The sequence below is a fragment of the Mesoplodon mirus genome (assembly GCF_964341445.2).
Source record: "Mesoplodon mirus genome assembly, chromosome: 3".
Taxonomy (NCBI): domain Eukaryota; kingdom Metazoa; phylum Chordata; class Mammalia; order Artiodactyla; family Ziphiidae; genus Mesoplodon; species Mesoplodon mirus.
The window spans coordinates 82,542,878-82,561,152 of record NC_138978.1 but is presented as its reverse complement, the minus strand read 5'-3'; the positions used below and the strand labels follow the sequence as shown (position 1 = coordinate 82,561,152).

The window sequence follows — 18,275 nt, the reverse complement described above, 5'->3', positions numbered from 1 at the left end:
GCTGAGAGTAGAAGTAGGACAATGTGAGATCAGGTGGGCATGGAGCATGGAAGGATCTCTTTTTCTCTTTGTTGATTTTCAACTGGTTTATTGGCTTTATTGGTGTATTAGTTTTGGAGAGAAGGTGTGAACGTAGGCTTTGTGTATGTACAATCTTCTCGTTTCCTTTTACTGAGAATCTCTGGTACAGGGTGGGATTAGGATCAGTGATAGTGGGTATGAGTCAGCAGAGGAACAGATCTCAGGAAATAGTTCAATTGAAGAATTTTAATAACGAACTAATAATTTCATAAGAAGATAGGGCATGTTTCAGCCCACAAAGGGAATATTTTATTGAAAAATACACTCTCTCCATAGTATGTGCTTGTACCCACTGGGGTAATTCTGGGAGTTAGATAATGCTTTGAAGTTAGTTGGGTGGTTTGAAGGTTTCTACCACTCTGTTCCTGAAAAGGTGTTTTTCATCTTTCTTTTTGATAATAATGCTTACAGGCTTTGTGGAGTAGATACAATGATGCAGAATAAACTCAATAGATAGAACAAATAGGTAGCTAAAATACCTCTCAATGGAAGGGGACCAAATGCATTGTGAATAACCAAGTGTTCATTTTATTCCAAGGAGGGGGTTGGGTAAATGACCCTGGTTCTGTGCCAGATGTTGTTTCAAAACTGGAGCTAGTGGCGATGGAGTCTTGCTGTGTCACTTCAGAAAGGACGTGTTGACTACCATTGTCAGTCTATCTGGTGGCAGTCTTTGTCGGCATTTGCCACAGCCGAGAAGGCAGGCGTCTCACACAAAGTTGTTTAGTTGACAGATGTTTCTTGCGTGGAAGCTCCGAGTTAGCTACCTTTGTAGAGTTTCCTATCCAGCTCAAGCTGGGACTACAGGAACCATTCAGCAAATGAACACTGACTCTACCAGCTGTTCCATCTACAGCACACGGAGGCTTTTCAGCTTGTCTGAAGCCTGGTACAATTTGTCTGCACAGGTGCTGCAGGTGGAAAGGTATATTAGACTCTCATTAACGCTGGCATTTCACTAGAGGCATTCAAGCCTCCCAGAGCTGGAAAGGGTTGCACTCTTAAATGTTAGGATTCAAAGGACATTCAGATCTTAAGGAGAGAAGCAGGGACATGTAGGCAATGGCCCTCTTTGTTTATAATGTCTCCTTGGTTTCTGAACTCATTCGGTGTTTTGTCCTCCCCTGCCGCTCTGGATGCTGCCGTGCCAGATTCATTAACTGATTAACCCCCCTTTTCATTTTCATGTGAAATGATTCTAACGTTTAAGTAATGAACCCTGGTCTCACTGGTGTGCTGCTGACCTTGGGCTTGTTTTGAATTTGCTAGCTGGCTGCAGTTTACTCTTCAAGCCTTGCCTAAAGTTATCATTCTGTGATGAGATATGAAGAAAATCGGTTAGAAATGGTCCAAAAGACTGAACCAATACAGGAATGGATGATTTTTTTCACCCAAACAGAGATGGAAGAGAGGGAAGTAGGATAACTGCATCTTGGTGGGACATGGCATGTCTGAAGTGAGTGGGAAAGGGAGACGAATATGGAAATTCTTTAGCCCTTGCAGTAGAGACTGGGGGTAGTGGGATAGCTTTAAGTTCCCTTTAGTTTATTTAAGAAATGATTTTATCCTCACATCTGAATGGTCTGAGTACAAATCCAAGTTAATTACAGTGGAACCCGTTGGACTCCTGATGTTATGGTGGGAGTCCTATACCTGCTTTATGAGTTGGCTGCATAAGATGGGTCTTCGATTCTATTCTGTGTTTCTGTTAGAAAGGATGTTAGGCTAGTGACATATCTTAGGGGTATCAGTGGATTGTGCTGTGATACTCCTTCTTTTCTTTCCTTCTCTCCCCACCTTCTTCCTTCTCCTCAGCACATATAGAAGCCAGAAATGTCCTAACCTCTTTTACCTTCAATTTTTAAAACATTGACCCTGTCCCTGGCTCTGTGCCAGGTAATGTTGATTCATTACCCCATTTAATATCCTCAGCAAGCAGCAGAAGTAAGCATTATCAGCACCATGTTACAGACAGAAAATGGAGGCTCAGAGAGGTAACGACACTAATGTCAGGTCATGTAACTAATAAGTGATAAGGCTGAGATTCAGATCCATATCTCACTACAAAAGCCGCCTTTCCCCCACATGACTGATGTGCATTGACTTTCAATCCGTGTTTTCTTTAAAAAACTTTGGAGAGAGACCAAGTCCTTGACTTGGGTTAGAAAGGACTTTCATAGACCTGAATCTCAAAATGCTTAAATTACTGAAATAACAAACAGTAAGAAGTCCAGACCTTCTCCACATTTGGAATCGTTGTTCTTCCCATAGTCTTGTGTCTGTTTCATCAAATATGAGTTGATTATGTTTCAATAAGAAAGGCCACTGAAACATAAAGCTGGGTGATTTAAAGTCATCTTTCGAGGCTTGACAGTCAGTGAATGTTTTATTCTCCTCTGTTGCTATGTCACAAGGACAAACGTAGATCTGATTATAAAATGCAATTGTGTTCCTCTCCGTATTCTACACAGAAAGTGTTATTAAGCCGTGGTGACCTTTGCTCACAAGAAACGTGGTTGGCGAGTCACAGAAAGTGTGAACAATTGCTCCCCCATGAAGCCCTGCTCCTGTGAATGGAGAGACGTCTTTTGGTAAAATGTAGCCCTCTGGGAGGATTTAGGAAGGTTGAATACTGAGAAGTAAAGTGATGTGGGTCTTACGGATGGTTGTTGTGAAGTAGATCATTTGTCTAAATCCCAAACCCTGAAATGGCTATCTCTATGAAATGGAACATAGCTTTTATGATATGAATATTCAGTGACCTGACATCAATAAAAAGAGGAATAAAAAGAAGAAAAGCACATAGGTCAATTACATTTTTCCCACCTGGAGAGGTCTTTGCCGCTGAAGCTTGGCATGTCTCTGGACGCAGAGCATCCTTCTGGTGTGTGCTTCAGGCATTGTGCGCAGGTGTCTGGTTCCCATTGTGCTGCCAGTGGGCTGGGGGGCCACTTGCTGATGGAGCTCATTGGCAGCTCTTTGTGTATCTTCCTGCTCCCACGAAGCATCATGTCTTTATCTTCTTCCTTCACTGCCTACCTCAGGCACAGCAGGGGGATTGGATCCTCTAGCACCACCATGAACTTGAGAGCTTTGCCTCTGCTCTTAAATCTTGCCAAAAGCTTAATTGACACGTTTTCTTGAAAATTCTTTTTTACGTTATAACTAAATCTTTTGGAGCTTTTTCCAGGTTCCTTTGTTGGAGTTTTCTCTTACTTGCTGTGAATTTGCTCTTAGTTCTCAATTCGTGGAAGTATCAAATTTGGTCTGTCTTTTATTCATGGTTAATTTTACGTTATTCATTATCCATTGATATTGTAACTCCTTTAAGCATATTTAATGGTGGTACACGTCATGCCAAACACGTCTGAGTTTCTCAGATCCATCTGAAGCAGAGAGGATGAAAAAAAAAATCAGCATCTTCACTTTTCCAGAGGAAGGGGGGCCAGACCTTCTAATATTGTAAAATGTGTGAAATCATTGCTGTCTCCAACCGCAAGATTGTTTCAGCATCCATGAGGCAATTTTATGTGTTTTTGGAATGAGATCCTTTAGTTTCTCTCTGTATTACACTTAGTGTCTGATAAACAGTCCCTACTGTCTACACTTTTTTCCTGTTAGTAGTCTAAAGACTTCATTCTCACAAACTGTACCAGTTGACTTTTATCTCCCCTGTTATAATAAGTAGTTTGATGTCTGTTATAAGTAGCCTTGCCAGTAATGTTCGAGAATCATCAGGTTCACTAAAATCCCTTTGGGCTGAAATGTTTTCAGTATTCCTGCTCACCTCATTGTGTTCAACCAGCCCTTCTAAGCTTTCTTTAATGTTTCCATTGATTTCCTTCCTAAGTCACAGTCCCTATGACCAGTCCTGCCATTGCAGGTGCACTCAGAGTTCACCCTGGTGGATCACAGGTTCTCATGTCTATCAAGTGAAGTGGGATGATATTGTAAAGAAGAAATACGTTAAGTCCGTATGGCTGGCATCTCATGAAACTCACTTGGCATGTGGGCTAACATGCTTTCATGATTTTATAGTCTTTGTTTTTAAAAAATGTTTGAAAACATTGTGGTAAAATATACATAACATGTAATTTACCATTTTAACCATCTTATGAAAAGGTATACACTTCAGTGGCATTCACACTGTTGTGCAACCATCACTACTATCCACTTCGAGGACTTTTTTCATCTCGTAAGATGGGAACCCGGTACTCATTAAACAATAACTCCTCTTTCCTCCCTTCCCCCAGCCCCTGGCAACTATCATTCTACTTTCTGTCTCTATGAATTTGACTATTCTAGGTATCGTATATAGGTGAGGTAATATACAGTATTTGTCCTTTTGTGACTGGCTTATTTCACTTCACATACTATCTTCAAGGTTCATCCATGTTGTAGCATGTGTCAGAATTTCTTTCCTTTTTAAGGTTGCATAATACTTCACGCTAGGTGTATACCACATTTTCTTTATCCATGCATGCGTTGATGCACAATTGGGTTGTTTCCTCCTTTTGGCTATTGTGAATACTACTGCTATGAATGTGGGTGGACAAATATCTTTTCACATCCTTGCTTTCAATTCTTTTGGGTATATATCCAAAAGTGGAATTGTTGGATCAGATAGTAATCCTATTTTTAATTTTTTGAGGAACTGCCATACTACTTTCCACAGTGTTGCACTGTTTTATATTCCCACCAGCAGCGCACAAGAGTTCCGATTTCTCCGCATCTTCACCAATAGTTATTTTCCGTTTTTTTGATAATAACCATCCTGACGAATGGGAAGTGGTGTCTCACTGTGGTTTTGATTTGTATTTCCCTAATATTAGAGATGTAAAGCCATCTCTTCATGCGCTTATTAGATATTTGTATATTTTCTTGGAAGAAATTCCTATTCAAGTCCTTTGCCCATTTTTAAATTGAGTTGTTTGTTTGTTTTGTTGTTGAGTTGTAGGAGTTCTGTTTATATTCTTGATATTAACCCTTTGTCAGACATATAATTTGCAAATATTTTGTTTCATTCCAAGAGCTGCCTTTTCACTTTGTTGATAGTACAAAAGTTGGATGCATAAAAGTTTTAAATTTTGATATAGTCCAATTTACCTATTTTTTTCTTTGGCTGCTTCTGCAGCCTTTGTCTTTTTAGATTCAGTCTTTTATAGTGTTTTTATCTTGAAAGAATAATCTTGGTTATTTTACTCTTTCCTCAAGATTCATGTTATAGACCTTTACTTAACCTCACTGCTAAGCATGCTTTTCACTCTCACAGACACTAAAATCTAGCCTGGAGTGTTGCTCCACGCGGAAGGTGAGTGGGCAGGCTGCAAGGGACCTTACATCCCCATGCTTTTACTTAGGCTTTCTCTAGGTTGAAGTTGTGTTATAAACAATAACGTATGATTTGGTTTGTTGGATAGCCTCAGAATTCCACTTTCTTTTCCATCCATGTATTCACTGTTCATTGGTGCTTGTATTTTCTATTTGTGCAGTTACTTTTCTATTAGTGTTATCTGAAAAATTAATGAGTATTCTAGATACCCTCATCTAGGTCAGGGTTTTTTTAACTTCTTTCTTTAAAGCACTTGAACCCCTTTTCTAACAAAAGCTTAAGTAGAAGCTCAGTACAGTGGGTAAGAGCAGTGGTTACTCAGGAGCAGGGAATGAAGATGTTCAGCTCACTGCTTTCCCTCCTCCAGCCCTTGAACCTTTCCCTTTGAACCTGGATGGAGGCTCTGTGGAGCCGAGTTTGCTCAGGACAGAAAAGCCTGTTGATAAGGCAGGAGATGAATTACAGTCATTCACTTCCCACTTCTCCAGTCCTACTTACATCAAAGCAATTCAACTTTTGTATGGTAAATGTATTTAGGAATCCATGTACTATTCAGCTTAAACTACAGGGTTCTCTCAAACTGGAAATCAAATAAACAAACATCCCCCCACCCCCTCAAAACAACCAGGTTTCTCTGCCTGAAATTGTTGTTCAGAAACCTCCAATCGACTTTACTGACCAAAACGATAACCCACACATGCCAAGGACTTGTAACCATGATACATGATACACTTCTTGGGACACCCCATTGTGCATAGTGACCCATTTTATTGATGAGTATTTCACATAGGAAGATTCAAAAGCCAGAGGAGAGTCCCCTGGTAAGGAGGCCACCTACTGAGACACAGGAAACTTAATTTTGATCCACAGACATTTTAAACTAGAAAGGAACTTGGAGATCGGTAGCCCAAGAGGCAGCAAGAGTGGTGTGTTTGGTTTGCACAGAATTTAAAAAATTAGTTGCCAGCATTAAAAAAACACCCAGCAGTGTTTATATAAACATTACAAATAAAGATAAAAATCTTGATTTTAGCCTGTCTTGGAAAAATCATAACATGTGACACTAGGCCCATGGTCCTGTATGGCACTGATGAATTACAGGAGGCCTTTAAAAACTCCCAGTGTCGGGCTTCCTTGGTGGCGCAGTGGTTGAGAGTCCGCCTGCCGATGCAGGGGACACGGGTTCGTGCCCCGGTCCGGGAAGATCCCACATGCCATGGAGCGGCTGGGCCCGTGAGCCATGGCCGCTGAGCCTGCGCCTCCGGAGCCTGTGCTCCGCAACGGGAGAGGCCACAACAGCGAGAGGCCCGCGTACCGCAAAAAAAAATTAAAAAAAAAATAAAATAAAATCCCAGTGTCCAGTCTGCATCCCAGACAAATTAAATGATATTCTCTGTGGTTAGCACTCAGACGTCAGTATATATTTAAAAAATTGTACTCAAAACACATGACAGTGATTATCATCTAAGTCATTTTAAGCGTACAGTTTAGTGTTTTAAGTGTATTCACATTGTTGTGCAACAGACTTCTAGAACTTTTTCATCTTGCAGAACTGAAACTCGCTACCCATTAAACACTAATTCCCCCACCCTCCTTCTTCCAGCCCTTCCTTGGCAACCACTTTTCTACTTTCTGTTTCTATGATTTTGAGTACTCTACATACTTCATATGAGAGGAATCATACAGTATTTGTCCTTTTGTGACTGGCTTATTTTGCTTAGCATCATGTCCTCAGGATTCATCCATGTTGTAGCATTTGACAGGATTCCCTTCTTTTTTTTTTAAGGCTGTATAATATTTCATTGTTTGTATGTCCATTCATCTGTGAAGGAATATTTTGTTTGCTTCCACCTCCTGACTATTGTGAATAATGTTGCAGAGTGTGCAGATTTATTTCTGAGATCCTGCTTTGAATTATTTTGCATATAAACCCAGAAGTGGGATTGCTGGATCATATGGTAATTTTATTTTTAATTTTTTGAGGAACTTCTGTACTATTTTCTATAGTGGCTGCACCATTTCTCATTCCCAGCAAGAGGGCACAGGGTTCTAACCTCTCCGTGTCCTCTCCAACACTTGTTATTTCTGTTCTTTTGACAGTGGCCATCCCAATGGGTGTGAGATAATGTCTCATTGTGGCCTTGATTTGCATTTCTCTTAAGTTTAGTGATGTTGAGCATCTTTTCATGTGCTTGTTGGCCATTTGTATATCTTCACTGGAGACTTGTCTATTCAAGTTCTTTGCACTTAAAAAATCAGTTATTTGTGGGTTTTTTTTGTTGAGTTGTGGAAGTTCCTCAGATATTTTGGATATTAATCCCACATTAGATATAAGATTTTCAAATATTTTTCCCATTCCAATAGGTTGCCTTGTCATTCTGTTGATTGTTTCCTTACCTGCATGGAAGTTTTAAAATTTGATGTAGTCCTATTTGTCTACTTTTGCATTGTTGTATGTGCTTTTAGTATCGTATCCCAGAAATTATTGCCAAATGTAATGTCCTAAAATTTTTACCCTATGCTTGCTTCTAGGAGTTTTATAGTTTTGGTCCTGTACTCCTTTCTTTCTTTTTTTTTTTTTTTTTTTTTTTTTTGCGGTACGCGGGCCTCTCATTGTTGTGGCCTGTCCTGTTGTGGAGCACAGGCTCCGCACGCGCAGGCTCAGCGGCCATGGCTCACGGGCCTAGCCGCTCCGCGGCATGTGGGATCGTCCCGGACCAGGGGAACGAACCCATGTCCCCTGCATCGGCAGGTGGACTCTCAACCACTGCACCACAGGGAACCCCTGTACTTCGTTCTTTAATTTATTCTTTTGCAAGTAGATATCCAGTTTTCCAATATCATTTGTTTAAGAGATTGTGTTTTCCCCATTGTGTATTTTTGGCACCTTTGTCAAAAATCGTTTGGCCATATAAGCAAGGGTTAATTTCTAGGCTCTCTACTCTGTTAAACTGGTCTAAATGTTTTTCTACAAGTACCATACCACTTTGATTGCTGTTGCTTTGTACTGTGTTTTGAAATCAGGAAGTGTGAGGCTTCTAACTTTGTTCTTTTACAAGATTGTTATGGCTACTTGAGGCTCCATAAGAATCATAAGATATTTTTCTGCTACTGGGATTTTGATCGGAATTGCATTCAATTTGTAGATTTCTTTGGGTAGCGTGGCCATTTTAACGATATTCCAATCCTTGAGCATGGGATGTCTTTCCATTTATATACAAATACAATCTTCCTTGATATCTTTAAGCAGTGTGTTGTAGTTTTCAATGTACAAGTTCTTCACCTTCTTGGCTAATTTTATACCTAAGCATTTTCTCCTTCTTGATGCTGCTGTAAGTGAGATTATTTTCTTAATTCTCTTTCAGATTGATCATTGTTAATGTATAAAAATGCAACTGCATTGTGTTTGTTAATTTTGTATTCTGCAACTTTGCTAAAATTATTTCTTGGGTTCAGCAGGTTTGTTTGTGTGGGTGTGTGTGTGTGTAATCTTTAGGAATTTTTGTGCCTAATATGTCATCTGTAAACAGAGATCATTTTACTTCTTCCTTTCAAATTTGGATGCCTTTTATTTTATTTTTTTGTGTGTCTGATTTCTCTGGCTAGGACATTTAGTACTATGTTGAATAGTAGTGATGAGAGTGGGTATCTTTTCCGTCTTCCTGGTCTTAGAGGAAAAGCTTTAAGTCTTTCACTGCCGAGTATGATGTTAGCTGTTGGTTTTTCATATATGGCTTTTATTATGTTGAAGTACTTTCCTTCTATTAATAGTTCGCTGTGTTTTTATCAGGAAAGGGTATTAAACTTTTGTCAAATGTTTTTTCTACATCAGTTGATATAATCACGTGGTTTTGTCTTTCCTTCTGTTAATTTGCTGTATTACAATGATTGATTTTCATATGTTTCATCATCACTGCATTTCATTTGGGCATGGTGTATAGTACTTTTTTTTTTTTTTTTTTTTTTGCGGTATGTGGGCCTCTCACTGTTGTGGCCTCTCCCGTTGCGGAGCACAGGCTCCGGACGTGCAGGCCCAGCGGCCATGGCTCACGGGCCCAGCGGCTCCGCGGCATGCGAGATGCTCCCGGACCGGGGCACGAACCCGTGTCCCCTGCATCGGCAGGCGGACTCCCAACCACTGCACCACCAGGGAAGCCCGAGGGCTGTCACTTTTGTTCAGTTACATGAACATGGTGACAGGCAAGCATAAATGCAGAGATGGCATTCCTGTGCTGGTATGGGGAAAAGGAAGAGAGGCCACTGGTCAGGACATTGTTTTGCCTAGGGAGGAAGAAGATCCAGTACTTTGGTAATTTATTTAAGCTTTTGTTTTTTTTTTTTGCGGGATAGAAGAGCAAGTAGGGGAGCTCATACTTGAAGCCGAATCCGGCCTCCGTACCCTGACACTGAATTAAATCTCAAGACAGAGTTGTGGGTGAAGTAGAAAAGAATAGCTTTATTGCTTTGCCAGGCAAAGGGGGCTAGAGCAGGCGATTGCCCTCAAAACTCTGTGTCCCTGACCTGGAGAGGGTAGTGAGGAGTTTTATAGTAATCGTTCAAAGAGGAGAGCATGATCAGCTCATGGACATTTCTCTGATTGGTTGGTGGTGAGGTACGTGGGTGTCAGCATCATCAACCTTACGGTTCCAACTGGTTCTGGGGTCTGCGTGTTTGTGGGTAGCACACCATTAACTTCTCCCACCTAGTGGGGGTTTCAGTATCTGCAAAACAGCTCAAAGATATTGTTATGTGTATCCCTTAAGGGGGAACCAAGACCCTGCCAGAAGGCTGCACTAGTGTTTCTTTTGACTATTCCTCCCTTGTCTCGCATCCCCTCCCTTCTCTAATTAGCAACTGTTTGAACCTGCTCCTTGGAACTCAGGGAAGGTCATGGAGGCTGAATGAAGCCTATTTCCTGTAATCAAGAAATGGGGGACACCGATACAGGCTTTGTGCCCAGGAGCCCACAGGGTCCTGCTAGGGATCATACTCAGTGCAAGGAGATGTGGAAAATCCAGAGATAAGGAATCATGGCCTCTTACTTTCCAAGGGCTCCTACTCTATGTTGTGGGGGAAATCAGACGCATTCATTAAGAGTCTGCCCGATTGAAGGATGTGAAAAGAGTTATCACAGAGGTACAACTAACATGCTGGGAAAATGTGTGGTCCATTCTCACTGGGATATCTGGAAGGGCTTCCTGTAGAAAGTGGGATTTTAATTGAACTTAAAAACAATTTGTACTTTGAAAAATTATACTCTTGAAAGAAATGAGTTGAGCAAGCGCCTGTCCTCTGATGGAGGGAGGGAAGTCTGGCCTAGTTGAGTGGAGGCGGGAAGGTGAGTGTTACGCTTAGTCTGGAAAACTCGGCAGGGTCTTCAACCCTACGGGGCTTTGAACGTTCGGTTGACTCTTTTCGGTTTTCTTCTTCTCGCATTGGGAAGCCATTTAAGATTTAAGCAGGGGAATAATATTCTTAAAGAAAATAACTATGACCAGGATGAATTGAAGGGAGGGAGAAACGACATACTCATTTATCTACAATTTGGGGAAGAGAGGAAGATTATCTCTAATTCATTAGATGTGCATTGTATCAGCAGGAGGGAAATAAGCAGCATATCTTGATACATAAATCCTCCTCCCATATATGCATTCTTTTTCACCAGGGAGCAAGTATTTGGCAGCTAAGTTATCTTTAAAGTAATACTAAGAAAGCTATTTGGAATAAATGTTTCAGAACCATTTGTTACTTTGCACAGACCTATGAGCAAGTAGGATTGAGCTAAAGCATTTACAGTGGTATGTGGTTCTGCAGGGGCCGCCACCCTATTATATATACTTATATCTTGGCTAAACTCCAGCTGTTGCCACTGCTATTAGTCAAAGAACTGAAGTGTCAACGAGCTAATCAAAATAGCAAAGTGGGAGTCAAGAGTTTTTCCGCCTGTTTCCTAAAGTCTTAGGAAGATTGTTTCCTTTTTATTCCTTATATTCAGAACCTAAAAGCCTCCCAGACATCTAATCTTTACTAGGTCAAACATTTCAAAAGGCAGTGGGATTATTTTCCAGTTGCTTTTCAGTTTAAGGCAAGTGTTTTAGGGGCTTCCAAAGCCTCCCTCCTGAATCCATTTATGAAAAAAAAAAACAAAAACAAAAAATGAAAGGCATTATTAACCCAACTACATTGTCTTGGTGTAAAAATCCTAACATATAGCATAGTGGGAAAAGGTTCTGAATCATGACCTAAGAGATGTGAGTTCTAGACCCAGTTTTGTGAATGCATAGCTTGGTGGTTTTGTCAAGTCTCCTATTTAACAGGGAGGGATTAGAATTTTTCTGTATGGTTTCTGTACTATTCAGTAGTATTGTTCACAATTACTTTTGCCTAAGGAGTTTAGAAAATGGAGAGACACATGATAATGTTGCAGGAAGAGGGACCTCTTCCAGGGCCCAAGAGTGGGCTCTTGTCTACCACTCAGAAAAGAATTTTCTGAGGAGACACACGTGCTGACAAAGCAACAGACTTTATTGGGAAGGGGTGTCCGGGTGCAGAGCAGGAGGGGAAGGGAACCCAGGAGAACTGCTCTGCCATGTGGCTCGCAGTCTCAGGTTTTATGGTGATGGGGTTAGTTTCTGGGTTGTCTCCGGCCAGTCATTCTGACTCAGGATCCTTTCTGGTGGTGCACACATTGCTCAGCTAAGATAGGTTCCAGAGAGAAGGATTCTGGGAGGTTGGTAGGACATATGGACAGGAGTCTCCTCTCTCCTTTTGACCTTTCCCTAATTCTTCCGGTTGGTGGTAGTTGGTTAGTTCCGCGTTCCTTACCAGGACCTCCTGTTTTAAGATAGCTCGTGAAAGTGGTTACTGTCGGGCCTGGTCAGGGCAGGCAGTTTTGGGCAGTGGTTTCCCTAAAAATAAGATTGTGGTCAACAATTTTGGGTGGAAGTGATGTGTGTTACTTTTGGGCGAGAACTCACACTGCCAGTGTGAGGCTCCAGAATTCTTTCTCTCTACAAAGATGACTGAGAGAGGTGGCTTTGTCAAGCTGGGGGCAGGAATAAGGAAAACGAAGAGCAGAACTCCTAGGCAGCCCATGATGGGCATGTACAACGAGCGGGAAATGAACCTTTGTTGTTTTAAACCACTGAGATTTGGAGGAATTATTCAAGCTTATTCCTTTTTGTTTGTTTGTTTGTTTGTTTGTTTTGCAATATGCGGGCCTCTCACTGCTGTGAGAGGAAGATAATAACAACGACAGGTAGCAAAACCTCTAAAATGGAGACTATACTCCATTATAGCCAATTAATGGGAGTGGGAAGCTCGGGCTCACTGTCCAGGACATAGAAATAAAAGCTGAGGATGCTCTGAGGCATCTCTTGGATCTCTATAAGCCTCCATCATTTCTGCTGAGTAGGGTTGACAGATAAAATATAGGCTCTTCAGTTAAATATGAATGTCAGAAAAACAACGAGTACATTTTTAAGGTAAGTATGCCCCAAATAGTACATAGGATCTACCTATACTAAAAGTGATGACTTATTATTCATGTGAAGTTCAAGTTTAACTGGGTATCCTGTATTTTTATTTACTAAATCTGACAGCCCTACTGATGATCCACAATGGAGGCAGTTGAGGAGCGGTACATGCTGGCTCTCGGACAGTCAGAAATGGCTTCAGCAGATCCAGGTACAGTATGAAATTCTTTTTGGATGTAGCTCAGAAGCCATGGCCAGCCCTTGACTGCAAGTACTGCCTCGGGTTTCCCTGAGGTGGGGTAAACCTTCCTCTTAATGGCCTTTTGGTAAGTCTGGAAGACCATATCCAAGGGCAGCCACAAAGTCAGTTTCATCCTCACAACCATGTTTCCAATTCCTGGAATTGGCTGCATGTGACTCACAAGAGATGAGGAGGTTTGTGAAAATTGGGAGTGTCATAGCTTGAACCCTTTGTAGGTAAAGTTTTGGTGCTCTGAGAGTTTTAACAGGAGCAAAGTGAAAGACTCCAGGTCCCCAGGTAGATAGAAATAATCCTGTTCTACCTGTGTGTATGTGACAAGTCTCTAATAGTTCAGAGAGCAAGTATCTGGTCTTAGAAAGACTGATCCAAGCTTGGATGTTTCTGGCAACAAGGCAAGGTCCTGAGTTTCAAGTTCACGTTTTATGGTTGAGGAGACAATAAGGTTGTCAGAAGGGAAATCATGGAGGAGACCTTGGCTTCATCCATCGTGCAGGCTTGTATATGTGGTTCTATGTAGATTGTGTTTCAAAGGTGGAGCTTGTTTACAACTATGAACATTCTCCGATGTGCTTTTTGGACCTTCATTCCCAGAGCGAGAGCAGTGCCGAGGCTCTAGAAATGCCATGGATATTCTGAGCTGTCAGTGGCATTTCCCCGGTACTGTTCCCCTGGTGCCGCTCCTTGAAATGTCCAAAGGGATTATCATCTGTCTTGTGGCGGGTCCTAGCATTGTGACAGGAAGCTGCTGCACCTGGCACAGAGGATTTCGGATGTGGTGGGAGGAGTAGTAGTACTACGACTATAAATTGTATCACAGCATATCTATTCCATCTTGAGAGTGGGGTTGGGGGGTTATGAAGGGGGGCTTTTATTGTACTTTTATACATTGTCCCCTTGAAACTAATTCAATTTTTTAAAATTAATTAATTTATTTTGGGCTGCATTGGGTCTTTGTTGCTGCTAGCGGGCGTTCTATAGTTGCAGTGAGCGGGGGCTCCTCTTGGCTGTGGTGCACGGGCTTCTCATTGCAGTGGCTTCTCTTGTTGCGGAGCATGGGCTCTAGGCACTCAGGCTTCCGTAGTCGTGGCACGTGGGCTCGGTAGATGTGGCACACGGGCTCTAGAGCGCAGGCTCAGTAGTTGTGGTGTGCGGGCTTAGTTACTCCATGGCACGTGGGATCTTCCCAGACCAGGGCTCGAACCCATGGCCCCTGAATTCACAGGGATACTCTTAACCACTGCTCAACCAGGGAAGCCCAACAATTCAGTTTTTTATAAAGAGAAGATTCCTAATATTATTCCAAAATTTTAAAAATATGTAGTTGGATAACACTATGAAAAATTAACTGATATATTCTTTTATTATTTCTCTTTGCTCCCTGGATTTTTTTCTTCATCCAGTCAGCTAGGCACTGTGAGTTCACTGCATTAGGAAGGTAAAGACTCAGCAGAAATGAGGGAGAAAAAAAGAAAATTCTCAGATTTGGAATGTTCAAAACAGAGGCCACAGTAGAACAGGTGAGAATTCTGAGAACAAAAAATAAATGTCGTCTCAAATGTAAAAAAGTATTCTCTGCACTGGGAGGCAGGACAGGGAGTGAGGGAAGGACTGAAGGAGAGAGATCAGTGTGGCCAGGGACATGGAAACTGTGCTTGAGGACGATATGCCCAGGAAGAGAATCAGAATCTGGAGAAGATTCAGCCTGCACGTGATCATTGCCTCCAGCCAGCACCCTCATCTCAGACCTCGGGAAATTCAGAGAGAGAGTGGGAGTAAGTCAGGAGGGCCACGTGCATAGTCTGTGTGGCAGGGGTTGTTGCCATTCCCTATTTGTGAGGAGTCCCCAGCAATACCCAGGCCTCCTTGTGGAAAATGCTGGCGGACGTCTCAAGTGCTTATGTGAAAGCTTGTTCACAAACCTTGAAAGATACAGATGTAGATGACAGATAGATGCATAGATAGAAAAATGTCATTAAATAAAAGCTCCAGGAAAGGTTTGGAAAATGCCCTTTATTGCATAGGACGTTCCTATTGTCATATGATGTTAGACTGAGTGCCGGTCCCTTCATCCTCCTTCAGACCACGGCATTCTGTCTGCTACTCTCCCGAGGGTCCTTTCTTCTCCCTGGAAGGGATAAAGCAAATGAGGTAGAACAGGAAGAGACAAGAAGCACTCCAAGCTCTGCTGGTCAGGGTTACCCTCCAGCATTGCCTTTAATGCTCAGAGCCACACACACCACAGTGAGCTTGGCTCCAGATCAACTACCACGCAACGAAGGTTCTGGAACATTTCCATATCTCGGGGGACCTCATTTCCACGTGACTCTCTTTCATATTCCTCTTTGTCACAGAAGGCTTTGTATAGTGGTCAGGGTGAGATCTCGGCTCAGGCCCAAGGCTCTCAGACCTCAAAGTTCTGGTCCTGCAAGGGCCCCTGTCCTCTCTTGAGACCACTCCTGGCTCTCTCTGCCAACAAGGAGCTGCTGGTGGTACGTCCTCTAAGAGTTGAGGTCCATCGTGCAGACCCTGAGAAAACTCCTAGGAAAAGGCTCCACCTTCTTGTTTACGTCAACAGAGGTCAATGCCTTTGTTAGTGCTGGGTGTGTCCCATTTGATGCAACTGCAGAGCCATTAGGTAAACCAGCACATGTGTGCGGCCCCTTCCCTTAGACTCCTCTGGGCCCTCGTGACATAGGCTCAGAAGACTGCCAGCCTCAAGCCTTACCTCTTCCAAGGCCACACCATCTCCAGGATCTTCTCTCCCATGAATCTAAGTTGCTGTGTGGAACTCAAAGGAGAGAAAAGACCCTGCCTGCGGGGTCTCTTCGGGCTGGGGCCTTCTAACTTCTCTTCCTCGTCCTCCTTGTCCTCCTCGTCCTCCTCATCCTCAGAGGTGGTCTCGGGTTCCACACTGCCCTCCTCCTCAGGGGTGCTCTCGGATTCCACATTGCCCATCAGCTGGGCCACGGTGAGATGAAAGGCACGGCAGCTGAAGCCCTCCAGGACGCCGAACTTCACGTGCTGCTGGAGTATCTCCAAGGTGGGGAAGACCCGGCAGCAGGCCATGCACCTGAAGCCGGTCTCCATGGTCACCATCCAGGCTGGTATCTTGGCCCTGGGTGTCTCATGGACTGCAGGTGACCCTGATGGGCTGCCTGGCTCTGCCCTTTCCTCATACTCTTTCTCCTCCCCAGTGGGCTCACTGTCAGACAGGAGGCTTTCGGTGGACACATCAGAAGAGGGGTCAGTGGCGACTGCGCACGCATCCTCAGGAAGGGTCACTTCTTCTATCCTCAGCTGCTTTTCAGGCAACTCCAAGGGTTTCTTTGTCTTCCAGGAGACAGCGACACCCTTGTTCACTTGTACCTGCATGTAGTATATTTTCATGCCCCTTTCCTCTTTGTCTGGGTGCAGATAGTTCTTACAGGGTGAAGAGGGTGATGAGGAGACACATTCTGATGGGGGAGCGGTCTCCCCTTTTTCCTGAACCTGGGCTAGGGGTGCTGTAGGATGGGCAGTGTCTCGATGTGATCTCCGGATTCCTGAAAAAGGAAATTAAAAACATAATAACATGCATGGGCCATGCCGGAACCTGAGGGAGCAGGTGTGGTAGACGAGAGAGGTACATTTGCATGACGTAGCTATGTCGTGAGCTTGGTGTCTGTTGGCCGTAGGATGGAGTGGTGTATCTGGTGTCATCTGTGGGCTTTTCATGTGCGTGGGGGGGATACTGGAGCGGTGTCTGTATACAGGAGTTGGAGTATGGTGGTGAGGGCTGTGGTATGTGAGGGATGTGGCTGGATGCGTGTACGACCAGGAGTGTGAGTTTGGGAATATCGGTGGTGCATTCCTTGTGGAATGGGGCTGTGGTGCTTGGGGTTTCTGTGTGCAATGAGAAGGGCTGTGCCTGGAGGGCGGATGTATGTGTGAGCTGTGTGGACCTGAGCTGGATGGTCCTGCTCTCAGGCTGGATGTGTATGATGCAGAACTCTGTCCTTCTCTGGAAGCAAAGGCAAAGACAAAGCCTACATTTTCCTCTGAAGATGCTTAATCTGGTCCCTCTTCCCTCCACCTCAAGCCCAGACCTTTCCGGCCCCTGCTCCTTGACTTCCCCACCATGGTGGTAGCAGTATTCACACACACACCCCCAGACTCAGCTGGCATCCACGCCCTCGGAACAGCTCAGCCATCCTGCCCAGGCTCCTCCACAGAGCCCTCATCACCTCTGATGACCCTGGATTTCCTCTCAGCCTCCCTGGGATCTGTGTGCCTCCTGCCTCACAGCCAAGCACGCCCTCACCTGAGGAGCCCCGCGCCCTTACCAGCGTAGCTGAGCTTGCGCAGAGTAGAAGTACGGAAGAAGTATTTAGAGGCAGAGGAGACCTCCCCTGCCCCTGGGCTGCAGCCTTGGGCCACCACAGTGGATCCAAGCCGAGGGGGATCCTCTTGTGACTTCGAGATTCCTGAGGGAGGAATGAAAGGCTCAGGGTGGGTTCATCAGTCCTCTGTCCACAAATATTTACTGAGTGTGTGACACGTGTCAGGTGCAGTGAATACACACAGTTGAGAGTGTGGTTCCCAGTGGATCCTCCAGGATTTAATTCCAATCAATACTTATTCTCTCACTGTCTAGTTGGTCATGTAGGCCTCGGTGGTGACTGTGAGTGTGTGGGAAGAGTGAGTGATGTGTATCAGTTAAGTCTGTGGTAACTGTGGGGTTGGCATGGGGAGCACAGTGCAGATGTGTCTGTCTGTGTCTGTGGCCTTTGAGTGCATGGTTTCTGTTCACAAGTCAGGAATTCTGGGACATGTAACTTTTCCTCATTACATGGTGTGGCTTGTATTTATGGTGCATGTTCATTCATTCATTCACCAAGATTCAGTAAGCAGCTACTCCTGTGTATCCGGCACTCTTCCAGTGTTGTAGTCTTTGGTAACGGTGCACATTCTAGTAGGGGAAGACACACACTAAACAAAACTACAATAACTATATAATACATCAGCTGGTGGTAAGTATATAAGGGTTGCCAGACTTAGCGAACAAGAATACAAGGCACCCAGTTAAATTTCAGTTTCAGATAAACCCAGAATAATTTTTTAGTGTAAGTATTCCCATGCAGTATTT

The 18,275-nt window shown here is 43.5% G+C and overlaps 1 protein-coding gene across 1 annotated transcript in view; it reads left to right on the top strand.

The window, feature by feature from the left end:
- LOC309799377 (zinc finger protein 226-like) overlaps nucleotides 1-14,650 on the top strand; it is a 56,085-nt gene extending 41,435 nt beyond the window's left edge. Inside the window, exon 6 of the mRNA XM_082612432.1 lies at nucleotides 14,551-14,650. Coding sequence (XP_082468558.1) covers nucleotides 14,551-14,558 — 8 coding nt within the window. The 3' untranslated portion in view covers nucleotides 14,559-14,650. The remainder of the gene's footprint in view (nucleotides 1-14,550) is intronic.
- Nucleotides 14,651-18,275: the final 3,625 nt, after the last annotated feature.